Raw genomic sequence first — 24,832 nt, 5'->3', positions numbered from 1 at the left:
TCACCTTCAATGACGAGATCTCTGCGTCGAGGCGAATTGAAGTTCGACCGGTAGGAGGGGTCTCTCGTTGCTTCGAACTAGTTAGATATTCTTCTTGCGGGGAACTTAAGCACTTGGGCGCAATGTGGCTGTCTCGTATGTCACGGTGATCAAGCGACTGGATGTATGCTCTTTATAACGACCGACAAAGTCCGAGAGGAAGTGAGGCCATCAACTAATCTGCTTGACTGCTGGCTGCCGTCTTCTTTGCTTCTCGTTCGGACTTTTTTCGAGCATCGCAAACCGACTTTCGACTGTTTATTCTGGCCGCCTCACGTGAAATATGACGTAACTAGATTTGTTCCTGATGCGGTCACGCAAAAGGGGCTTTCCGCTGCAGCACATGAATGAAGGCTGGTCATGCCCCATATACAGTCAGTTATAAATAGCCAGCTATAGCGCTGCTCTACTATAGGAGAGGATACTGGAGACGCGCGGGAGGAGGAACGTGGATGTATCCTTCGTAGTTGTCTGCAGACCTGCCGTCACCGGGCGTGGTCAAGTACATAACAAGGTGGACATAGATATAGATAGCCCCGTACCATATCATCTGCTGCCAGTAACATACAAAGCTGAGGAGGAGAATAGAGGGAGTAAACAGAGAAGGGACAAGAATAACTGCCGTACGCTGAAATGCAACAGACAGACACCTTTTTTTAAGAAAAAGAAAAAAATATATAGCATGGGCTCCAAGCAAACTGGATAGCAGGGGGTGGGAATATAACCTATAAAAAAACGAGGCAAGGAATGCAGACATGAATATATAGCAAGATCTGAGCCTCCCAAAACTGAAGGAAATCAAAAAAAAAGATACTTGAGACAGTTGGTGTGAGAAAACAAGAAAGAAGATCGAGGGAACGATTGGCACGGTGAACTCGAGGGCTGGTATATGTTTGGTCTTTTCTCAAACTGGCAGGCCATATAGCAAGAGAGGTTGGAATAATCATTTCTCTTTGAAGGCGGCAAGTAACGAACATTGTAGAAAGGGGGCAAGGAAAAGAAGAGAAAGGAAGAGCAGCTGAGGGTTTCAAAACAGCCATGCACTGCATGTATAGTTAAAGGGGGTAATTAGAAAGACACATATGGCGAATCTTTAATAAAAACAAAAGAAGCATAGAGAACAGAGTCAAGGAATGCAACTAAAAAACAGCGGTTGAAAAAAGCTGGTATAGAACAGATGGGAGAGATATTTTTTCTTTTCTTTCTCGAAAGCACAATAACACAAAGCCCTTTTCACAAAACTGCTGGATAAATAGGTCGTAAATCATTCATATCAAGAGATAGATTCAAACTCCTGCCGTTCCTTGAGCCAGTTCTTGGCCAGTTCATCGCCTCCAGCGGCCGATAGCTGCATCCAGTGCAGAGCCAGGCACATATTCTGGGGGTCAGACTTGGAATCTTGGTCTCGCCGGTACATCACCTCGGCTTTGAAAGTGTCCCCGGGCTTAGTGAGAGGGAGTGTGACGGGGCGGAGGAGGTGTGGGTGAGTAAGGTACAGGATTGCCAGCTCTCGCTGAGCAACAGGGTTGCCTTCCCGGGCAGTGACAATCCACATGTTCGCTGCGTCTTTGATCCCGTTACCAACTTTGGGGGAGAAGTCGTACGAGATCGGATGTGAGTGCCGGTGTCGTTGAGCAAGTTCGTCACACACAATCTTGTCTGCGATTTCAATCATACTGTTGCAGACGTCGTCCTTGAGCTTGAGAGCGGCAAGACTGAACTGCAGGAACGCAGTCCCGCTTTCGGTTTTGTTGAGGATGTCGGACGGAACGAAGGAAGAGATGAACTGCAAGTCTCGGAAGAGGGTTCGGGGCTGATACTTCTGGATAAGATCTCGCAGTGTGTTTGTAATTTGTGTCTCATTCATCGCTGCATCTATCGAGAGGCCTGAAGGAGCTTCAGCAGGGCTAAGGCCAGGCGAGGAGGGCGTGGGAGTCTGGTCATCGCTGGACTTGCGTCGTTGCTGACGGGTCTGGAGGCTGTTACGTCTGTGGATTCCATCCATCGAATGGCGTAATCGCGCTTCACTCAGCGAAGGAGTGTCTCTGCTACTGCTCAAAGATGTCGCTACCAGAGTCCACATCTCGTGCAGTGCTTCCAGCTTCACGTACGGATTGGCTGGACGGGAGAACTTGTCCATCAGCTGCTCAAATGCCTCCTCGTATCCGAAGCTGTAGTCGCCATCCACTTCTCCCCTGATGATGCTTTTCTCCTTGGATTTCTGGGTTGAATGCCCCTTGCATCCCAGAGACGGAGTAGAACGACTTCGACGAAGCCTTCCACCAGTAACGTCACGTTCGCGGATTTCTTCCATCAGTGAAGTTGAGCATTGCGATAGGAACCTGTCAAGCCGTGTACGTTTCTCCATCTGGCTCTGTACTCGAGGTTGATTCAAGTAGACAGAGAACCAGGCGTCGGTTTCCGATCCGCAGCTCCAAACGGGACAGCCGAGGTCGCTTAGCAGTAGGCTGGTTAAATTTCGCTTGAGGCCGTCAAGGAAAGTATGTTTGCCATGAGAGCTATGTTCGGTACGCCTGTAAGACATATTATCGCTGAACATAGACGGAGGTCGAGACCGAAGGCTGGAGGCACTCGTTATAGACTGAGTTTGGGTCTGCATTGGGGACCAGTAGGGGTAAATTGAATCAGTAGTAGCAGTCGATACAGTTTTACCAGGGGAGTCGCTAATAGAAGATGCGTTTCCGTTGGTCTGCCACTTATCGGAAGTAACGCTCTGGAAGGATGACTTCCGAACAAGTGGAGGCATCGGCAGGTCATTTGGAGGCCGGAATAATTGATCTAGGGATCGTATAGCAGGAGGCTGCATAGGATTCCCCAATGAATCTTCACTTGCGATGCTTGACGGACGCACACTTCCGCTCATCGGCCGCGTACCAGGAGTATCATATGTTGATCGTTCTCTCTGGAAAAGCTCACTGGACCAGAGGACAGGGGTATCGTACATGGTCTCACCAGCGAGTTTGTTTACGCTAGTTTTCACCTCATAGCAGAACCGGTGAATTCGTTCTTCGCCTCGGCAGAAATTATCTATTCCAAAGCGCTGGAGCCATTTCCGAGTAATTTCTACCTGTTCATCGGCTAGCTTGAAGGGGCCTCCTTGGCTTTTTGCAGCTCGCATCACGTTCATGACCTGTATTTCGGGCTTTTGCAGGAAAGATCCACCGAGAGTTCGAGCTCCCGCCCTCGATCTGGATTCCGCGGCTGGTTGCGTAGCCTGAGCAAGGGCCATGTTTTTCAGAGCCAAAGCCACATTCTTTGCATCCTCGTAGCGGAGCGAATTCTTGACGTCGGTCATATACCACATCTTGTTTCGGAGCTGTGCCATGATGCCCATGGTCTTATTAACCTGGGACTGAAGAAGATCCATCTTTCTCTTAAGGTCAATAAATGATTGTTCACAACGTTGAATCATGTTCGAGTCCAGGTCTGCCGATTGTGTAACGGAGCGATACATGGGACTGAGGTACTTGGTGTCTGCCACAGACTGCCCTAATTCCGCGTATGCGTCACGCAAAGCAAGGGAGGCTTCCCACCAGAAATGGGCACCAGAAAAGTCAGACTTTCGCTGGCACATTCCCATTGCATGAAGGAACCATTTCTTCAGGCTGAGTTCACCATTCGCAGTGGGCGGTGCTGACGATTGGCCAAAGGCTTGGTTTTGGGGGAAATCAAACTCGTGAACAATCTTCACAACGGCAGCCTCGATTTTGTCCTGGTTGCGGAGCAGCTCGGTTCTAGAGGCAGGGCTCTGATGGCTAGACTGTTCGGTATCGGTTGCATACAGACCTACCGGCTTCCTGCCGCTGACAGAGAGCATCGCCCAATCCTCGTTTGCAGGGTGGTCTAGCGTTGGTCGATCCTCTGACTCTCGAATCTCTAAAATCTCATCGCGGATGCGATCCGCCTTGCGGATCTGGGGGTTCTTGGGCGACTCCGGTGTTAACGGTTTGCTGGGTCGTACAAAGTAGGATTTTGTGACATCCTGGAAACTTATCTCGGTGGTGAACATGGTTTTAGCGGTAGGTGGGTTATATGAATGGGTGTCGAGCCTTCCTTGGAAGAGACCTGGTTCATAAGACTGATGTGGTTGGCCCGATCGCGGGAAGAAGGTTGATGCTGGTGAGGAAGGGAATGAAGTTTGCTGGGAAAATAAGTCGGGGGAGCCGGAAATGGGGGGCTTGGGGAAGAAGACATCCAGTATGGTTAGCATATCACTCGAGGAAAGAAGAATAACTGAGCCTGCATTATTCTGTTCCATGGAGCTTTGGGCCAAGCTAGAGTCCGGATGAGAGGATAACGGGGTGGTATCAGGGGTATGTTTGACCGGATCGATGAGTGTAGAGAGCATGCGGTCTACATGCGTCTTGATCTTAGGAATGATGTAGGAGAATGGCGGGAGCGACTGGAGAATGTGGGAAACCTGACGTTGGGCGTAAAGAGCGATGTGTCCAAGGAGCCGTTCCCGGGCGTCCTTGGTGACATGGAAGTCAAGCAGAAGGCCATGGCTCTAATAGAAAATGTTAGGACAGGGCAGCTTTAAGAAATAGACATGGTACATATAGAGAACAAACCTCAGGGAAGCACATGGCGCTGTGAACAAATTTGCCAAAGAACCACTGGTAGAAAACGTAGCCTAAAAACCGTCGGCAAGTGTCTGATACGCCGAGCTTCTCAATGATGGCTCTTCCAAACTCAAGGGACCTGGCTGGGAACCCGCCGTCCGAATCATCGAGAACTTCAAACAGTGCTTGGACAGATGTTCTGAAAAACTGCTCAGCAACATCTGTTTTCATGGGATCAAAGGCATCGCCATCCATATCCGAGTGTCTGGAGTTAGACTCGAGAAGAAAAGCTCCATTCTGTAGTATGTCCATGAGATACATTTCGAACTTGGCTTTGGCCTTCCATTCACCGAGTCCGGACCAAATATTGAGGAGATGACCAACAAAGGTATACATTCCACTGCCTCCGTGGGAGATCAGTTTGGCGCAAGTCGAGGACCAAACGTCTAGGCGCAGTTGGGCTTCCGATGAATCGGGGTCCAAAGTGGTGGAATAAACGTTAAACAGAAGCGCAAAGAGCGGGTCAGTACGCTCAAAGGAAAAAGCATAGTCTTTGAAAGCAGGGGAATGAGTAGCACCTCGCTTGTAAAAGGACGAGGAAGAGGATGAAGGCTGGCTTCTACCTCTAGCATCAGAAGGACTACTAATTTCCAGTGCATGGACGGGGCTGACGAGAGCAGAGAGCTGGGAGGGAGTCAAGTTGCTGATACACTCGAATAGAAACTGTGAATCAGTACGGACAAGGGTCAAAATCTCGAGCAGGTCTGCCCTTGACGCGGCGGAGAGTCTATGGAGGAATGTATGTGGTCTGCCCTTTAGGGCGCCAGTCCCAATCAAAGGGTCATGGTCGAGAATGCTGCGACGAACGGCAGATTCACAAACCTCGCGGATCTCATGGACGGCGTTGTAGACCGAGGCAAATGCGGACTTGTCTCCAAGTCGAAGGCTGTCGACTAGACCCTTGTGCGATACGGCAGCAACACGGAGCAACCTAGCAGAGTAATGGACGGAAACGTGGAGGTCACTGATCCTGAGAAGGCTGGCACGTCTCTGGGCCTCCTGATACCTCTGCAGATAGAACTGGTGGGCAAACTGGGAGACCGATATCATGGGTTCGGGAGCCATCTTCAACGAGCACTCAGCTTTCTTCTCATCCTTGACGGCGGCCTCAGGTGCGGATTCGGGCTCCTTCTGCTCTTGCTCCTTGGTTTTTGGTTCACGTCCCAGGGGTTCCAGGCGGGCACTTACACCAGCAACCAGTGGATCAACCGGCGCCTTAGGCTCTGGGGCAACATCGCGGGCAGCGGAGCCGTCGTCTTCCCGTCGAGCGGACTGGGGCGTAGCATGCTCTGACCGGGGGGGATCCGGCGTGTCGTTCTCTGCGGCGTCGGCAGTAGGGTGTGCTGTTGTTGTTTTTGTTGTCGTACTTGTTGTTGTTGGCGGTGTGATCGTAGGGGTATAGCATCTAGGCGGAGAACTAGATGGCGATGGAGGGAGAGCTACGGTTATAGAATTCCACCAACAGCCGACAGGTCAGCAAGCTTTGCAACAAGCAGGCCCAGCGCAGAAGGGCCATCTCGACGTACCGGTAGCAGCAGCATACGCCAGAACCGAAGGGAGACAGGCGTGTTGAAAGCTGATCATATTTCCATGGGCGAGGACAGGGCCATCGATCTCGAGACCGTCGCAGTCCCGAGCGCCCAAGCTGACAGAGCGAACAGAGCAGAACCCACGCAGACTATCGCATGGCTCGAGATGGTCGCTCGAAGCCTGAGGGAGTGAAGTAGTAGCAGCAGAACCGACGGGCGAGCGAAGAGACGGAGAGACAGAAAGTGGCTGGAAGTTGGTTCCCAGCGTGGGGTGGTTTTTTGGTCTGGTTAGTGAGTTAGCGGTTGATGAGTTGGCCCGCGAAGGAGATACAGCAGCAGCAGCAGCAGCAGCAGCAGCAGCGAGACAACCAGCGCAGGCGGATGGGATGATGGATAGGGGGGAGGGGAGAATCTAAAAAAAGGACTCCTGCAGACACGACAGGGACTGCTGGGCTGCTGACGAGGGAGACGGAGTTGTCTCTCTGCGCTGCCCGGGGCGGTCTTCTTCATGTGTATAAGAAGCGCAGCGGAGCGGCAAAGGGATCCTGATCGTGTTAAGGGGGGAGTGCGTTGGCCTGACAAGGACTGCGTTCTTTTTCTTTTCTTCTTTGCTGGTTACATATTTTGCTTACGCCCCATCACGATTATTGCTGCTGCTAGTCTTACGCTACGTGAGGGAACTCCGTAGGCCCGTTACTAAGAGGGACAGCGATGCTCCCGTATCGACTGGCCGGTTTGTTCCTCAAGGTTTCTCGCGGCTCCTGGGTCCGTATGCGTATGGGGGTTGGAACAAGAAGGGCAGAGGATGGGGGGGTTGGCTTTTTGAGTGGCTAGAGATGTGTCGTTTCTTACTTGCTCGGTTCCCTCCGATCAAAAGGCGACGCCTAGAAGTGCTGGAGTTGATCGAGGACGGCGTGCTGGAGCGCCCTGTGATTGGCAGCGTCGTCTCTCTCCCTGCATGTGAGAGAGTGTAAGGGGGCGTACAAGTCCAGGTGGCAGGACGAGCAGCTCGAGGAGGACGAGGAGGAGCAGCAGCGCTCGCTCTTCTCGCCCTGGAGTAACTCCCCATGCAATGCGTGTAGGTAATATGTTCGATGTAGTGGCGATCAAGGGTGATACATGCCAACAGGGTCAAAGGAAACGCGGGAAACCTCGATGAACCGCCTGGCTGGCAACGAGCTTTGCGATGTCATACTTCAACGGTCAGGGTTGAACCCGGCGGTTGAAACCTCGAGCTGCACCTTGAGTTGGTTGTCTGCAGACTTAGCCCTCCTCATTTCCACACCCCAGAAGTGCTGGCCCGGCTTAAATTCCGTGCGTTTTTGGCAGATGGTTAAGAATAGATCGTTGCACTTTGTTGCTTTCATTTTTTTTTTTTTTTTTTTCCATCTCCCTTCCCTTCACTTTCCTCCTCCTATCCCGGGCCATGGTTGCGGCTTTGCATGGGTTGAACAGGCGCAGACGGCCATGCCTTCGTTGCCCGTTGCCCGTTGTCCGCTGCCCGTCTCACCGCCTGGCACGGAAGCAATATCAACATATTCAGCCTTTGACAGCCCTAAGATATCAACCTAATGGCGGGACGGCTGAGGCTTTCTCTAGTTTCGTGGGGTCATCCACAGCATTTTCTTCTTTCGAAAGCAAAAAAAAAAAAGAAAAAGGAAAAGGAAAAGGTAGGGAGAGGAATTCATTATTCTTGCAGATTTTCCGTGTTGGAGTGTAATCCCCGTAACTGCCATGCTCCTCGTAAATGATGGGTTGCGGACAAGGCCTTTCAAGACACGATAGGCTCCATCCCCATCGCTCTTTGTGTCGTCGTGCAGATAGGTTGGGCGGTCTTGGACTTGGTCGCAGATCAGCTCTGCCACGTCGTTGGTCCAATGCATCAAACGACCTTTTTCGTCAAGAGTGAAAAGAAGCAAAAATGGGGAGCAGAAAAAGTAACGGGTTTGCCATGTTCAAGTCCGAATGTTTGCCCAGTCATCGCTTCTTTCGTCATCTTCTGTTGTCCTCTCTCTTGTACTCCGTACTTCTTCAGCCCTTTGCTTTTTGTTTTTCTTCATTCTCTTCTTGTCTTCATCCTATCTCTCCTCGTCATTCCCTCCGTCTCTTTCCGCTTGAGACGCATTCAAAACACCTGGAGGGCCATACATTGTTACTGCAGCTGCAGCCAGATGCGCCAAATGAGCGACTAGCATGGTGACAGGGTCTGGTCGATGAGCTGGCAACGATGCATGCATTCCACCACGTCTAGCGCCCCGCTTGCATCTGATATACCAGCTCCGGTTGGGCCACGCCCATCCCACCATAAACACATGAAAGCAAAACAAACTCTGGGGGAGCAACGGGACAGGCTATCGATCCAGATGGCGAATGGGACGCCTAGCTCGTCTTTTTGTCCAAGGGCGACTTGTTCTTCGTAAATTTTGACCTGAGCAGACTATGGCAGTTAACTAGTCGCAGAGGAGTAAGTTAGCTAGTTAGCCAACATAGTGGCCAAGTTATGGGACATTCGCAGCTGAGCCTTGAACGCCTCAGACGCCGTTGCAGAGAGGCTCAAGAGGGCTGTTGGCGGATAGGACGGAGCAGTTTCAGCTTTCAGGTCGATGAGGAATCTGTAACTGGTCAGGCAGGCATTCCACGGTGTCAGGCCGCTGCTGAGCCGTCGGCTCATGTGGTCTCTCATCTGATGTCATAGCAGGACAACAGGAAGTACTCACTACTACTGGGTGTCCACGTCTCTCTCCTTGGTGGCTGTCCCGCAGCCCAGGTAACTGTTGTAGTAGCTGGCCGTCGTTGTCTTGCTGCTGCTGTCGTCGTCGTTGTCGTGGAAGGTGAGGTTGAGGCGTTGACGTCTGTTTAAGCTTACTCGTTCTTCTGGAACGTCTTTATATCAACTTCTGCGAAGAAAGTCGGGAAAGAGTCGGTGTACTCGACACATGATACCCGCGTTAATAACTACGTCCTTGGGACTTCTCCAGTCTTCCCATGACAGCCTTTAAGCGACTTCAACTTGATTATGCAGCTGGCAAGAAGATCCCTCTATATTCTACAAAGTATGAACTCTATATTATCGACTTCGCTTAACAAAATGGATGCAATAAATACAGCTATATAGTATCCCCGACCTATACCTAGCACAAAGATGCTTCTGGTTTCCTGTGAGGTGATAGCTGCCGCCTCTGATGCTCCTAAGTCAGTTTTCTTACGAGGATGACCCACCAATATCACCACTTGGTCTGGCAATATCTGGGTCAGAAAGAAAGGGGGAGTATAAAATATCTAGGTTATCTACATCTAGGAGTGCTCGATCATTGAATTCCTGCTAACACAGTCCGATATTGCTGCTATCATGCCATGCAACGTATTTTGGGGTAGTTTCAGAGAGTACCTCATGCGCAGATGGCCAGGTGTGGCCTCTATACCTACCTAGGCGCATCCAAAGATACGACAAGACCTCACGGCTACCTTTATACCTTGTATCTCTCCAGCCGCAACTTCGTCAGATCTGTCCACAAATGCCGTTACACGCCAGGGGCATCTAGAGCCGATCCTTTAATCCAAACTCTTAACATCTTTCCTGGGATCAACATGGAGATATATGAAAGCGCAGGAGATGACTCAAAGCCCACCTTAGTAAACTTAGATATCTTGGGATTGGCTCGCTAAACGGCAATGAGCTCCCGAGAAAAATGTTGGAAAAAATGGCTATCCATGATGAGTGTGGTATCATGGACGGGCTAGGTAGTCTACCCTATATAGATCAAGGCCGTTCTACTTATTACTATAGTTGCCCCAGCAATGTTGAAACATGGAAGAAGGTATGCGACCTTCAGGTCGTTGCTTGCAATGATACGGAACTTGTTCATTCAGACTTTATGAGGATAAATACCCTCAAAAACAGCGTAGGGATACATGCAAATTGCCAGGATATCTAATATGTAAGATAATCTTATCTATATGTAACAAAACGAGCTGCCAATTAAAATGCTCACGACATCGAAAGATGCAAGCCACTTACTCGTGGACACAGGGTATATGAACAGCCAACGAAGCTGGAAAAAGGGTGTCTGGGGACACGAGCATGACATAGTCAAAATGACAAGAAGTTCGCCATAGAAGATAGGGTATAGGAACAATATAAATAATCTTCATAGGGTTAGGGGTGAAGAAAGTAAACATTGAGAAAATCATAAATATTTAAAGCAGAACCCATTTTTTGTCTACTTCTTTTTGACCCTGGCGGGCTGCGAGGATGGTGAGAGTCTCTTTGATGACATCTTTGGACACTTTGGGGAATCTAGACAACGAACAGATATATATGGTTAGTATCTCCGCTCTCAGTGTGAATTCAAGGTAAGGTGGAGGATGAAGCATACCTTTTCTTCAAAACTTCAATCAATCCAGCTTTGGTTAGGTTGCTTCCTGAAACAGCTTCCTTGAATTCATCTAGCTTATCTTCTGGGAATTGAATTCGTGGTTTAGGTTTGCTGACCGGTACAACCACCATGGGAGTAAGATGCTTGGAGGATTTTGCAGCCGACGAAGGTGATAATAATGATTGTTGCTGTGATTTTGATGAAGGTGTTTTGCCTGTGGATGGCCTATGGGGAACTTTGAAAGCCGAATTCCCTGGAGATACTTTCGGTTTGGTCTCCCAATATTGAGTAGAAAAGGGGTCAATGGGGAATGTTATATTTTCTGTGATAGGTTAGTTCTGATATATCCCTGTAAGACATATGTGAGCCTGGCCATACCTGATATAATTTCCATTCGGTGTTGATTTATTATTGGGTTGTCAGCGCTGTCCTCAGCCCAGCATATTCCTGTGCATTTCGGCTCGAGATCTCCAACAATCATTCTCCGTTTTGTATTGGCTGACTCGTCTTCTCCATCGTCTAGGAAATCGTCCATGTCATCTTCTCCATCATCGCTGACTTCATCATCCCCTTCAGAAAGGATATCCTCTCCCTCTTCTGGCTCTTCCCATTCTGCTTCGGAGTCATAATCATAATTAAAATCGGGTACGCCCCGCCAGAACGGATTTCGACATAGCTTTCGGGCAGCCCTTTGTTCCAATCGTTTAGTGAATGTTCCTTGGTACGGAGGTCTGACATCTTCTCTGAAATTTAAAACCTTCATGGGTATCTTTCGAAGCAACCTCTCTACCTGGGTTGCCGTTCCATTCGTATCCGTAAGGTCGATGCTATTAAGCTCGGGGTCTTGAAGCTTAAGGAGAATTTCCTTCACAGATGGGGTTGCTGGTTCACCCTGGCGACGCCTATATGATATCATCTGGAACAACTCAGCAGGGTTATACCGTTGCAAGGGGATGTCATCGTTGGCAAGTCCAAAGTCGGATTTACGGAGGTTATCGAGTTTCTCGCAGGCATGGCTTAATGCACTTGAATCTCGCTCAAACCTATGGTTAGGAGCCAGCTTCACGTGTGACTGAATGAAGAAGGGTGGAAATTCAAGTTCGAAATCTGAGGCCGGTTTAGATGCTTTGGTGGCCGAATCAGAGGCCAAATTGGTCGTCGCCCCAGCAGAATTGGTCTCGTTTCCTGTCGTTGTGCTGGGGGTAGCCTTTGGTTTTGTGAAGAAAGCATTAAGTTTCATCTGGGACTACAGTAGGTTTGTTAGCCAGGTTAACTCTCTGCGATACTGATGCCATGTCACATACCCTCTCTTTCCTCTGCTTCTCTTCCTCCTTCTTTCGCTTTTCATCTTCTTTAGCCTGTTTCTCTTCTTCTTTCTGGCGTCTTTTCTCCTCCCTCTCCTCTTCACGCTTCTTCTTCTCCTTTTCTTTCAATTTACGTTCCTCTTCTTTTTCTTCATCCCGCTTTCTCTTCTCCTCTTCTTTTGCTTTTCGTTCCGCTTCCTTTTTAGCCTTTTCCTCTGCCTTCTGTTTTTCTTTAGCCTCCTTGCTTGCGGGTGATAGTTTGCGTTTTTTATTGGGGTTGGCTGGCTTCTCTTTAGGGGTAGAAGGATTTTCACCAGTGGTTATATCATTTGAGGCTTGAGGGATAGCATCCGCTGGAGCAGGGCCTGCATTTATAGGTGACGGATCATGGTTGGAGGAGCTATGAGAATCAACAGCACTGTCAACATTGGATTGTACTGTGGGTGTAGAACTAGGTTGCGAAGTAGTTTCCAACTCCTCGAAGATCCGTTTCTTTGGGGGATCCGGGGTCAATCTTGAAGCAGGTAGTCCATTCATGCCTGGACGAACATCGACCTCTGTCATTTTAATCTATATTGATCGTTGTGAAGGACTGCAAATAATCATAGATTTTTGCCCTGATCCGCGGTTTTCAACCATGCACCTAGGTATTACCGCACAGGAGTCCCTCTAGTAATTGCCAATTATCGAAAAGTTCGCGTGGAAATCGACGGAGTTCTATGTCAATGCGTAGCTAATGGGCCAAGGGGTAAGAATCCGTGTCTCGGAGGCTGTCAATATTTGATTGAAGTTGTAGCGAGCGGCAGTCGTATTCGAGCTATGACGTGACAATATTCGGCTTGGGGACCAAATGAGGGCGTATATCTCTGTCAAATGGGAAGATCAAAGATGCAGAAACAAGTCATGGGCCGTACAACCGTCTTGTCTCCTGTCTGTCCAAGTGTGTTTGCTGCCTGCTTGTCGCTTCGAGACTGCAACAAACGCGAACTAAACGCGTCAACTCGATTAATTAGGCACGTGATTTGACTTTTATGACTAATCACGGCGTCTATTTCGGCAGCAAAAAAGAAGAGAGAGAGAGAGAGAACAGAACAACAACGCGGTTATATATAAAATAAAATGACCATATTCTGACGAAATATACTGGATTATAAGATGATACCCATTTGATAGACATAATGATAAGGGCTCAAAGAATAACTATGTTATTTGGTGATGCTTTTTATGATATTGTAGGAAGCATCTAAAAAGTTATTCCTAGTGAAAGAAATATCGGGGGCATCAACGATGCGATAATTCCCCAATATCGCATGCTAGGTTAATCAAATAGCAATGTGAACATTAGTCACTGAATAGCCTGACAGAGGCTAAAGTCTCTGACCTTTTTCTTGTATGATGATACCACTCCTTCCTTTCTAGTTGGCTGTCCTCGAAGCTTGCTTTCCTTTTGAGCCCATACCATAGGCCTTGAGAACCTTTACCGGGAGTGAAACGCCACAGTTTGTATGCTCATTTACACTCCAAGTCCAGTTTATCTACCTTTGCTGCGTAAACTCGACAAGGGACTTGAATTGAATTTCGCTTCTCACGTCTAGGTATACCCGATTTTTTTACTTCCTGGCCAGCCTTTTGGCCATCTATGGCATAGCTTTCATGTCAACCCTCCAAGAATTTGTCCAGACTGATGAATCTATCTAGGATATCCTTTTTCTGACGAGCCTTGCTCTCTTCTACGTCACTGTCATTATTTTTCTCGACTGGATAACCAAAAGGGGCAGAAAAATCCCATCATTCCTCGAGAGACGAGGAAACGGAAAGAATGGACGCTTCTGGCTCTTCACCAGCGCTTGCCGTCATGCCAGGGGCTACAAAAAATTTGATTTGTTCCCCCGATCAGCTTTCTGTTGAGCAAAAGAAGGAACTCCGGGCATACATTCGCCGCATCAAGAAATACACGGACCCCAATGTTGAGGTTACGAAAGAGGAGATAAAAACGTTTCTCTCCATGGTCTTCCATCATTGGACAACAGCAGATGCAATCCCAGACCCGCCCAGCAAGCACATACTACACAAGTTTGAGTACCAGGCGGTAGAGATTGGACTTTTGACAGAAGACGCTCCAATCCCGCGCGAATTGCTTAAGCCAGGGAAAACTCACCTGGCTGCCAGCTACCAAACCCCCCCGGAACGGAGGGCCGGAGCCCCCGTATACATGCTGGCCGTGGTAACTTACCCGAATTTATCTCAGGTCTTTACTCTCGTGGACAGCAGGGCCCGGTATTTCCCGCAATCCCGAATCAAGTTTCAGTACCATGAGGGCATGTGTGCGGATGTTGCGAGTTTCTCAGCCATGGAGCAGAGTGATGAATTTTGTTTTTACCAGGCGCACGGCTACAATGTTGGTGTAGCGCTCTTCCATGCTCGTACTAGGATCGTGGGATGGGCAGCTGGCTCACCCCTAAGGAATAGATCACGAGAATTGCAAATGGCCTATCCCTTCATGGCTTTCGCGTTATTTCGCAACAACGTGTTGCCGACTTCCCGCAGGGACCCTGCCGGCCGGTTGCTCTCTCTTCCCCGACCTGGTCTTTTCGACTTGTCTTAGGATTCAGAGAGACGAAGTCAGTGGATCGGTCTGGCCGCCAATGGATACATTGAAGTCACAACTATTCAAAAGAAAAAGGGCACTCTGCATGTACTCTGAGGTTCAAATGGCGATTACATCTCAAGCTCTTTGGATGAGCAGTCAATTAAAACAGGATTTTGACGCGTTGCCTATTTCTGAAATACCAAGGGTATCTATTTGGAGAATATTCAAAATGATCGCTGCACCCACAGAAATAAAGAAACACTAACTTAAGTTATACCCGTTCGAAAAAAAAAAAAAAAAAAAAAAAAAAAAAAAAAAAAAGATCTTCATCCTCCCGTAGCCGACGTAGCATCAGGTTTCTGACCGTATACGACATAACTATCCAGCTCCCACGTTAGTCCATGACCAAGGCCAAAAACCGGTAGAAACAAGGCATGTACTAAACCTACAAATTGAAATACGCATGAATGGAACGGTTTCTTAGATCTTCCCGCGTTTTTGACAAAAGGACCTCAATCTCCTCTGGTTGCCAGCCCTTTTTGATCAAAGGCAGATTGGCAATACCCCCTAGTCCCTCGGTGTGTTGAAGCAAGTTATACGCACCTACGGTTTTCAAGTGTTTATCCTTCGGCCACGTCCCAAGCGGGACCTTATATTTCTGCCCCCGCCGTCTGTTAGCACTATACATATACTGGAATTAGGGATGAAGTAAAAAAAAAAAAAAGAAAGAAAGAAAAAGAAAAGGAGGATAGTAACCTGGGTGGTGATGTTAATGAACCCGGCATCCTTGAGCCAGCTACCGCATTCAGCACCTGGGTTCGCATTGATGCCCATCTCGATAAACGCCTCTTTAACTGTTTCCTGCAGCTGGAATAGGTGGGTTCCCTTTAACGTATCGTCGTCGCTGCGGATAGTGCCGTCCCAGTCCTGGAACTCGACCCATCCTCCGGGTTTCGTACAACTTGATGTTTGTTAGTTAGACGGGGGCCCACTAGCCAGGCAGAGTGTAACTGGATAGGCAGGTTGCATACGTAAAGGCCTGCTTTATTAGCCTGGGCCAGTCTCTGATGGATGCAATCAGGAAGCGGCCGTGGATGTAGTCGAAGGGACTGCCTTCGTAGCCCCATTCATCCTCGACGTCGTCAACGATGAATTTCAGATTCGGCGGCACGCTACCTGCATGTAAGCGAGATATTGACCAAGGAGTGGGTATATATATATATATATAGATATGCATACAGAGAAGGTTGGGTAGGGCTTAGATCGTTCCCTATGACCTGTTCGCAGCGTTAGTAGTGCGGCTGATTGGCGAGGTTGTATGGGAAGGTTCGCACCTCAGCTGATGGGTATTCATCGGCTTGATAGAGAGTCCTGTTAGCCATAGCCAGGCCCATTACGGAGTGCTCAGGGGGAGAGGGTGTGTGTGATATTACCGAATGAGATAGCCCACTGTGATGACAGGTTAGTAAAAGCAATAACTGATTGTAAGACAGGTAGAAGCACGTACTATGCCGGTTCCGGTGCATAAATCGAGCACTCGTTGGGGATCCTTGCTGATAGGGGCTATATGGAGCCGGCCATGCAAGAGGGTGTCGATGAGCGCATGGTGGATGTCCAGTCGTTCGTTCTCCTGCTCGTCATTGGGGAACATGTATCCTACGGTTGGTTAACTAACTAGACATTGATAATAATGATGATGATGATAATGATAATAATAATAGCCCTACTCACTGCCCCGACAGTAGGCGTGGTATCTTCGACCATGCACAACGGGATAGTCGACAACGCTGGATGTTAGGGAGGCTGAGTACTTCGACCTGCAGGCCCGTTAGACGACGTGCATCTTCATGTCGCACCGCAGGAGAATAACGGCAAGAGAGTGATGCATACAGCTCATCGGAATAGTCGCTTTCGTGCTATTACCTGTCCGTCAGCCGGCTATATACATGGTAGTAAAGAAAAAAAAAAAAAGGGGGTCATATATAGATCACCAACGGACATCATCATCGACCTCCAACGGCAACGCAGTAGGGCTGCTCGTGCTAGTACTCTCCACTGCCGATGCCGAGTGAGTCTCCAGGGTCCCGCCGACTCCGCGAGACTCTTCTTTGGACTCCATAGTTATTAGTTAGTTAGTTAGTTAGTGAGCTCTTAGCTGGCTCGCGGAGGGGGAATGTCTTTCTCCTGGCAGAGAGACTGCTTGTGATAGTTAGAATGAAGGGCCCTCCCGTCAGGCATAAAAGGCAGCTTGGTCTGCAAGGCTCTTCTGCAGCAAGCAGAGCAAGCAGGCCTAATTAACTAGTTAACTATTAATTCCATTTCTTGTCTCTCTCCACTCAACCCTGGATGGCCGGAAGTCGAGTCCCTAGCGTCCCCGGCGCCACAAAAAGTGTAGCGAAGGATGATAAAGGCCATCGATGGAGCTGTCAAAGGGCCGACCTTCGCATGGAGAGAAGATGATGCAACATGACTGGCCGTGGGGAGGCTGTGACTATCCGGCTCTTTGTCTGATACGAACTCTGTACAGAGTACGGAGCAGCTCGCTGTCCCGTAGGTATAGACAGTAAGTAGACTACCTGTCTGCACGATCTCCCAAGACTCGCCGGCTCGGCCAAGGCTGTCAGATCTCCATTATCATCATTAGTTATCATTATTATCCATATTATTATTATTGTTATTATCTGCCAGTGCTGGGCGGCGGTGCGGGAGTTTTGAGGAATCCAGCAGCACAGGCCTTGGTCAGGGGCAGCAAGGCTTCAGCAAGAAGAGCCCGCAAAAAGAAACGAAACAGCCAGGGATGCCGTCATGGCAGTTAAGTGCTTGGTTCCTCGATTATATGCATAGCTCTGATCCTTAACTATCACAGCATTATCCGGAGCAGTTATATGCAGTATATGCAAGTATCTGTCAGGACTCAAGACTCGAGAGCCTACCTTGAGGCTGCCAACCCCTTTGCTCCCAACATCGACCGACTGGCGGCCTGACAGGCTGACTGGCAGACTATCAGACTATTCAGACTATCAGACCAGCAGAGAGCAAGCCACGTCTCGCCAGACAGTCAACTTGGTGGTGTCTGGGCAAGCTCTGGCCGGCACTGCGCCTTGCATCCGGGCCATGCCATGCCCTGCCCTGCGTCGTCTCTCCTTCTGCCGTCTCTCGACTGCGAGCTAACTGCTAACTCGCTGCTTGAGCCGCCTCCTGGCTGGCCTGGGAGCAGCTGGGACGTTAATTTAGCGAGCAAGCCCGCTGCCAGTGCGAGAGAGCCTCTATTTATAGCCCTTGAGTCAGTCGTTGAGCCCTTGAGTCCTTCTCGTCCTGCTGGCCCCTTAAATGCCATTCACTCCCTCTAGCGAGACGCACAGCCAGTCGAGATAGCTATCCAGAGCCATCCATGCCAGCCGAGCCGAGCCCAAGCCGAGTCTGCTGCTTCTCTGCCATGCCTTGCCATGACTTCTAGCCCGCCGGCCGTAGATGTAGATATCTATAATCATAACAAGTCCCAGTATAAGGCCCTTGACTGCCCCCTGCAGCGCGGCAAGATGCTTGTTTCCTCATCGCCCAGCAGCAGCAGCCTCCTGGTGAATCCGCCTGTCTGCTCTTGTCTGGCTCGTCTGGCTCGCTCGCTCGAGCTGTTACCGTAGCAGTTCCAAGCTTCGCAGCGTCTCAGCAGTGGCGTTGGAGGGTTTGTCTTTTTTTTTTCCTTTTTTTTTTTTCTTTTGCTGTGATTCTTCGCTGGCATCAGAAAAAAGACCTCCAGCTGCGGCGGCTATACATACATCCAACGCCCGCCCTCGCTCTCGCGATCTTCGCACTCCAGCTGCTTGCTTCTGCCTGTATCTACCGTCCTGTCCCTGCGGCAGGCCCTCGCATGCCCGTCTCGCTCTGCCCAGCCCAGTCCCGGTCGAGGTCGCGCCGTAGCCGCCGTCCGCTTCGGCCCGTTTCTTCTTCCTGGCCTGCGATCGCGATTCCAATCTCAACCACCCCCCCCCGACCTCCCGCTGCAACCGCTGACAGCTTGCCAGTGGCGGACCAGAGGACTGTCAGAGTGACAGATGCGGTAGCATAGCCCTCGAGCAGCTCGTATTTCCGCCGTCGATCGAGCCCCTGGCCGCGCTGCTGAGGACCGCCGCAGCAGCAGCAAGACGAAGAAGAAGAAGAAGAAGAAGAAGAAGAAGAAGAAGAAGCAAGAAGAAGCAAGAGAATCACGCCAGCGAGACTCCCAGGCCGAATGACGATGGCAGACTATCGCTCGCCTGTATACAAGGCGCCTCCCCGCAAGCCGGTGCCAGGCAATGCCGGCTTCCAGTTCCACACGCTCGACTCCCGCAGCAGCAGCAGCTCGCCGCATCTCCCCGAGGGCCCGTCGCACCTCCACGCCGGCAGCGTCTCCAGCATCGCCAGGCCCGCCAGCTCCCAGTACCGCCCGCGCACCGCCAGCTCCTCCTTCCTGCCCGCCGACATGCTGCCCGTCAGAGAGTCCGTCGCGGGGTTTCCGCTGCCGCAGCAGGGCCAGCAGGGCCAGCAGGGCCAGCAGTTCTATCAGCAGTCCCAGCAGCAGCAGTCCCAGCAACAGCAACAGTACTCCCAGCGCCAGTTCCACCAGCAGGCAGCCTCTCCGCAGAACTACCAGCAGCAGCAGTTCTACCACGCCCAGCAGTATCCCCAGCAGCAGAAATACCCCCAGCACCAGCTGCAGGCACAGTACGGTGCTGCCCCGCCGTCTCGTAGAGCGTCGAATGCAACGACTTGCACCACCTCTACCGGCGGCGGAAACGCTGCCCCAGCCCGCCAGATGAGTCAGGTCAGCTTCGATACCAGATACAGCACCATCTCCCAGCGGCCGCAGATCAGCTACGTGGCTCTCCTGCGCAAGCAAAAGGCTACCGTCTGGTGCGATCGGGCTCAGGCAGAGGACCCCCGCCTGCTCGCCCAGCGCCGCGCTGCCAAACAGCGTGCCCTGCTCGAAGTCCACGGCAGCTCCTCCACCCGCAGCAGCACCCTGATCAGCGGAGGCAAGATCAGACACAGCGGCAACGGCCGTTCTATAAGCTACAACACCAGCACCATGGTTGGCGCCGGCGTCCCCTTACGGCTGAGCGCAAACGAGGTCGGAGGCGCAGACGACGGGCTCGACGACCGCATAGACGCCAGCCAGCTTATACATCGCCGCACGGGCAGCAGCAGGAGCTCGACGGCCAGCAATCGCATATCTGCTGCTCACCAGCGGGCCGCCGGCCAGACTCGTCTCAGCAGCAGCAGCAGCGCAAACAACACCCCTCCCAACGCAGACATACCAGACATCGTCGAGACGCCTGCTGCCACCCTGGAGAACATCAAGGACGAACACTTCCTAAAGAAGCCCAATCGATCGTCTGCTAATACCGCCTCCGACCAGCAGCGTCCGACTACCTCACACAGCGAGGAAGAGGACGAGTTCGGCAAGATTACGGAAATGGCGGCTCCCACGGGCATGTCAACGGCCATGCAGAAACGGAAGATCTCAGACGACCTGAAACGGCGAGGCAGCGTCGACGAGCGCACGTCCAGCATGACCGGCGTCAGGCTTTTCGTAGCCAACCCAGACCTAAGCGATTAATCGACCTCCCCCTTTGCTTCTCCCTCCCTTCCTCCCTCTCTCTCTCTCTTCTCTCTCCTCCACCTTTTTTCGATAGTTCTCAACATTCGGGTCTGGAGAACCTGGTGTTCATCCACCTCTTTTGTTCTCTTCTACGCCAATTACTTCTTCTTCTTCTACTTCTACTTCTTCCTACGCTTTGTTTTATCCTCCTTTCACCCCCCGGATGTTTGACCCTTTACGATCTTCCTTTCTCCCGAGAATACAATTGCTTCTTACTTACATGCATGGTATCCATCCCCCTTTGTCCTCAGTATAAAACTACCCACCCACTCGCCGTCCCCGCTGAGAGTCTGTTGAATTTTCAGGCACTCTCACCATACCCTTTTTTTTATTCGCATTGAAAACAAACAAACAAACAAAAGGCTGTTTTTAATGCTTAATCCATGTCCATAGTGCTGCTATTAGGCAATAGTTAATGCAATGAAAAGGAAAAAAAACATATGCCTGGAGTTAATATCACTGCTACTACCTTAATGTACAAGCAAAAAAGCAACGAGGCCAAAATAACTAACCGGCTAGGAATAAATTTGACCAACTCAGAGCTTCGTCCGGGCAACAACCTTAACTTTAACAAGAGCTCCATTATGCACTTGATAGTCCCTTCCAGCCTGCCATCCAAGCCAGTCCTTTAATGTCTCCTCGCCCCCGGAGCCAGGATGAATGCCGCCCCCGCTCCATCCGCCGTCATCAGGCCTGATGTCTAGTCCCGGCGTATCTGACAGCCCAACAACAGGCCGCTGGTCGTACCCTGCCTCCTCGAGCTCGTCCATCGTAAGCACGGGCGTAGCACAAGCATCCGTCCCGTCAAATATAGCCTCCCACTCACTCCGGGTCTTTTCCCGGAACCTCCGTGCAAACACAGCTCGCATGTACGGCCAGTTCTCCTTGTCCTGCCTGTCCATACTCGAGCCAAGAGGGAACACCTCTTCCTCTCTCAGCCCCAGCCCATCAAGCAACGCAGTATAAAACTGTGGCTCTAAGGCTCCTACGGCAAAATATCTCCCTTTATCCTTGGTCTCGTACGTGTCGTAGTACGGACACCCGCCGTCAAGAACATTGCAGCCTCTAGGCCCATTCCACATTGGTGTCTGCCTCGCCAAGCGGGGGAATGTAGCCAGGTATGCTGACCCATCTACCATATTGGCATTGACTACTTGGCCTCTGCCTGTGGTCTGACGAGCAAGCAGCGCAAGTAATACTCCCTGGAAACACACCGCTCCGCCGCCAGCAAAGTCCCCGAGGATGTTCCCCGGTGCGTATGGTTTCTGTCCTTCCCGGCCTAGGAGAGAGAGAGCCCCGGAAACTGCTATATAGTTTATATCGTGACCTGCCATGTCCTTGTACTTCCCATCGCGACGAAACCCAGTCATGCGCGCAATGATAAGGCGGGGGTTATGCTTCAGTAGCACAGTTGTAGGACATAGTCCTAGCTTCTCCAGGACGCCAGGGCGGTAAGGGTCGATCAGGACGTCGGCTTTTGATAGCAAGGAGAGCAGAACGGCCTTTGAAGCAGGGTTCTTGAGATCGAGGCTGATGGATGTTTTGTGTCGGGTCAGTGCGTCAAATGTAGGGGGTGGGACGGGCTTTGACTGCGAATGGGCATTGGGATGCGGTCGATCGATTCTAACGACAGATGCGCCATAGTCGCTGAGCATGAGACCCGCAAATGGGCCTTAAGTATGTTAATTAGGGGGTGATTCAACTGTGGTAAAATGACTTAGCGATTGATAACCAACTGACCTGGTGCTAGACCAGCGAGTTCGACAACCCGTATACCCTGCAATGGGGGAGCAGAGCCTGCCATATTGCAGCCCAATTTCTAGGTAATAGTAACCCAGGCAGGTAAAGGAGCCTTTAGTGGGATATAGTTGAAACAAACCTGGTTGTCTGTCTGCTCCTTGACTGACTGCCTGGCTCTCGCGATCTGATAACCGTACAGGAACTGGAGCTCGGGCCAACTCCCCACAGGAGCCGAGGTGAAAGTCACGTGCATCTAGATGAAACCCAGCGATTGATAAGATCTAGATCAAGATAATGGAGATAAGGGAGATAGATAACAATAACACCAAATATCAATAACCCAAAAAAAGTTTTGCATCAGTAAAGGAAACACATTATTCATACACGCTATAAGTCCCAGAAAGATCTGAATAGATAGACAAGCACCAAAGACAAAAGCATATCCAGGCTAATATTATCCAGTCGCAGGAAGCCCCTGGATCAGCTAGCCGGCTCTCCCAAAAGGGTATTCCAAATCTCTCCAATCTCAATGTCCTGTACCTTTCTGGCATATTTATACTTGTACCCCTGTTTATCCCCGTTTTCATTTCTCTTCGATACGATGTTGTCTCCAACTTCCTGCTTCCCCCACATAGTCATCAATACCCTGCCCAATTTGTCGTTGTCCCTGGTGAGCTCGTCAACACGGGATTTCCAAACGTCTTCTCTCTCGCGCATGATTTCAACAATCTTGCCGTCGATTTTCTTCGCAGCAGAAGTATTAGCCTTGATGATAGCTTCGAGTCTCTTCTGTGTCATATGGTGATGTGCTATTTCGGCTTCCATACGCGCCATGTCTTTCTCGAGCTTCTCTTTGGCTGCCTGTTCTGCCTTGAGCTCTGCCGTAAGGACACTTTCCCTGTTCTTAGAGGCAGCCAAACGGGCCTGGAGTTCACTGCTAGGGCCCTGAGTGTTGTTTCGATATTTGGCTAGCTGCTCAGAGTGGGATGATTTGAGCTTTGCTATCTGTGACTTGTGTGACTCTTCGGCCTCTGCTCGAAGTTTCTGCAAAGCTCCGAGCGCTTGATCATGCTCCTGGGTAGTCTCAGTTGCCCTCTTTTTGAGCTTTGCATTATCGCAGGTGAGAACAGCGATCCTCTCGAGTAGCTCGGTGTTTTCGTTCTTAACAGACTCAATTTTGGAAGAAGTCTCGGTGAGACGGTCACGATAGAGTTCGGCCTTTCGAGCTTCGAGACGTGCCGCGCCATTGGCCTTCTTGAGTAGTTTTTGCAATTCCTTCTGTGCATCTTCAGATTCTTTCGAGCGCTGTTTCTGCTCTTCTAAAGACTTCTCACTCAGATTTTTCACATGTTCTCTCAAAAGAGCAACGATTTCAAAGAAAGGTTTTCCCAACGCAGGGAGGGCCAGCTCTCCTGCAAATTTCTGAATTTCCCTTAGCCTTGCCAAACTCTCTGCGGCTTCTTCGGCTTTTTGAGACTCTGTCGATTCCAACTGCGCCTTCAAGTTTTGAACAGTCTTCTCCAGATCCTCTGAGGTCTTCTGGATCGAGTCCCGTTCCCTGGTGACGGATGTTAACTGATACTTCAGGCTGTACACTCCGCCGAGCTTCTTTTCACAGTCTTGTTTTGTCTGCTTCAATTCTGCACTTATTTCCTCGGAGTGGCGCTTATGAGCTGAACGAGCTTCTTCCAGCTTCTTCTCCACATCTCTCAATTGTTTAGTTTTGTCTTTCAAGTTACCCCTAAGGGTAGACTCTTTTGAAGTCAGGCTAGCAACGTCATTTCGCGCTTGTTCCAACTCTGACTTGGTTTTTCGTAATTCATTAAGTTCCGCATCCGTCAGCTTATTCATTTCGTCGCGCCTCTGCAGCTGTTGTTTCAGTTCATCTATCTCCTTGTGCAAAGAGGTTTCTTCCGTCAGCTTCGCTTCCATCTCTCGGATGCGTCTCGTTTTAGCTTCGAGATCCAATTCGAGTTGACAGATCTGCTGAGCAGCACACAATGTCTGGTCTCCCTGCTGGCTGTTTATCGTATCGTCCATCCTGGACAGGTCTCCTGTGGGAGTCGCCGGAGCTGATTTTCGAGCCGGGGTATAAATAACCGAGGTTTCCTTTACATCGCCTGTTTCGTTGATGTTTCTAGATGGGGTAGGCTGATGCTTTGATATCGATGTGTTTTGTAAAGATTCGTTTACGTCTCTCCAGAGAAAGTGTGCAGGTGTGGAAGTTTCCATAGTGTGCTCGAGGTGGGTATAGTCCGGTAATCCTGTGGCTCTCGTTGGTCCCTCCGGATCATTCCCATCATTTTGTTCATCCACTGCTTCTTTTTGATCTTCCCTACTGGCATCTGCCTTGACTTTGCTTCCTTCTCCTTTAACCTGCACCTGGGTTCTTTGCGTGTCCTCCAGGTCAGCGTTCTTCAGAAGCTCGACCATGTTTAGCGTAAAGTCCTCAGGACCCTCGATATCAGACGAAGGATTGTTGCCATCCTCCTGTATCTTGTGTTTCTTTTCACTATCCTCCTTTCCAATACTAACTAGCTCACCGGGAAGTTTGTTGAGGTCAAATGTGTATTCGCTCAGGTCAACTTCCGAGTCACTGTTGTCGTTGTTTGTCATTTTCTTCGGAGACTCTCTGACGGGGATCCGACTCTTTCGAGAAATGTAAGGGCTTGTAGGCTTATGAGGGCTTTGAGGATTGGTGCTCAATATGCTCTTTCTCTTCGTTCTCAGGTGCGGAAGCGATTTTCGACGTGGAATTGCGGACCCCGACGGGCTAGCGAAGAGCCTAGATTGACCAGGGGTGTCGTGGGAGGTTGGACATGGTGACGAGAAGCGGTTTGCCATGGTTGGAGGCCTACCAAGAGTGCAATGCCGTCTGCTATGTCAGAGCAGTCCACCAACTCCCTTTCATGCTGTTTTCTTTCTCAAAGTTTTGCCGCCGCACCGGTCGCAGTGTTTACATCTTTCTATTTC

At 50.3% G+C, this 24,832-nt stretch overlaps 6 protein-coding genes across 6 annotated transcripts; 2 read left to right on the top strand and 4 right to left on the bottom strand.

Annotated features, from left to right (window-relative positions):
* Positions 1 to 1,312: 1,312 nt before the first annotated feature.
* Positions 1,313 to 6,721, bottom strand: ARB_06825 (uncharacterized protein; the record flags this gene model as incomplete). The annotated part of the gene is made up of 4 exons (XM_003015019.1): positions 1,313 to 4,567; positions 4,632 to 6,121; positions 6,209 to 6,623; positions 6,647 to 6,721. The coding sequence occupies 4 exons, from the start codon at positions 6,719 to 6,721 to the stop codon at positions 1,313 to 1,315; spliced, it is 5,235 nt and encodes a 1,744-aa protein (XP_003015065.1).
* Positions 6,722 to 10,408: 3,687 nt separating this feature from the next.
* ARB_06824 (chromatin assembly factor 1 subunit A, putative) lies at positions 10,409 to 12,455 on the bottom strand (the record flags this gene model as incomplete). Its single annotated transcript, XM_003015018.1, has 4 exons — positions 10,409 to 10,508; positions 10,588 to 10,909; positions 10,966 to 11,833; positions 11,892 to 12,455. The coding sequence occupies 4 exons, from the start codon at positions 12,453 to 12,455 to the stop codon at positions 10,409 to 10,411; spliced, it is 1,854 nt and encodes a 617-aa protein (XP_003015064.1).
* Positions 12,456 to 13,710: 1,255 nt separating this feature from the next.
* Positions 13,711 to 14,496, top strand: ARB_06823 (uncharacterized protein; the record flags this gene model as incomplete). Its single annotated transcript, XM_003015017.1, has 1 exon — positions 13,711 to 14,496. The coding sequence occupies one exon, from the start codon at positions 13,711 to 13,713 to the stop codon at positions 14,494 to 14,496; it is 786 nt and encodes a 261-aa protein (XP_003015063.1).
* Positions 14,497 to 18,349: 3,853 nt separating this feature from the next.
* Positions 18,350 to 20,077, top strand: ARB_06822 (uncharacterized protein; the record flags this gene model as incomplete). Its single annotated transcript, XM_003015016.1, has 2 exons — positions 18,350 to 18,520; positions 18,614 to 20,077. 2 exons carry the CDS (start codon positions 18,350 to 18,352, stop codon positions 20,075 to 20,077), a joined length of 1,635 nt encoding a protein of 544 aa, XP_003015062.1.
* Positions 20,078 to 20,655: 578 nt separating this feature from the next.
* On the bottom strand, positions 20,656 to 21,774 carry ARB_06821 (CAIB/BAIF family enzyme; the record flags this gene model as incomplete). Its single annotated transcript, XM_003015015.1, has 1 exon — positions 20,656 to 21,774. The coding sequence occupies one exon, from the start codon at positions 21,772 to 21,774 to the stop codon at positions 20,656 to 20,658; it is 1,119 nt and encodes a 372-aa protein (XP_003015061.1).
* Positions 21,775 to 22,339: 565 nt separating this feature from the next.
* Positions 22,340 to 24,475, bottom strand: ARB_06820 (spindle pole body associated protein SnaD, putative; the record flags this gene model as incomplete). Its single annotated transcript, XM_003015014.1, has 1 exon — positions 22,340 to 24,475. The coding sequence occupies one exon, from the start codon at positions 24,473 to 24,475 to the stop codon at positions 22,340 to 22,342; it is 2,136 nt and encodes a 711-aa protein (XP_003015060.1).
* Positions 24,476 to 24,832: the final 357 nt, after the last annotated feature.

This window comes from Trichophyton benhamiae (genome assembly GCF_000151125.1).
Source record: "Trichophyton benhamiae CBS 112371 chromosome Unknown contig00476.0, whole genome shotgun sequence".
NCBI classification, from domain to species: domain Eukaryota; kingdom Fungi; phylum Ascomycota; class Eurotiomycetes; order Onygenales; family Arthrodermataceae; genus Trichophyton; species Trichophyton benhamiae.
The sequence above is the reverse complement of the archived record's forward strand: the minus strand, read 5'-3'. Positions and strand labels throughout refer to the sequence as shown.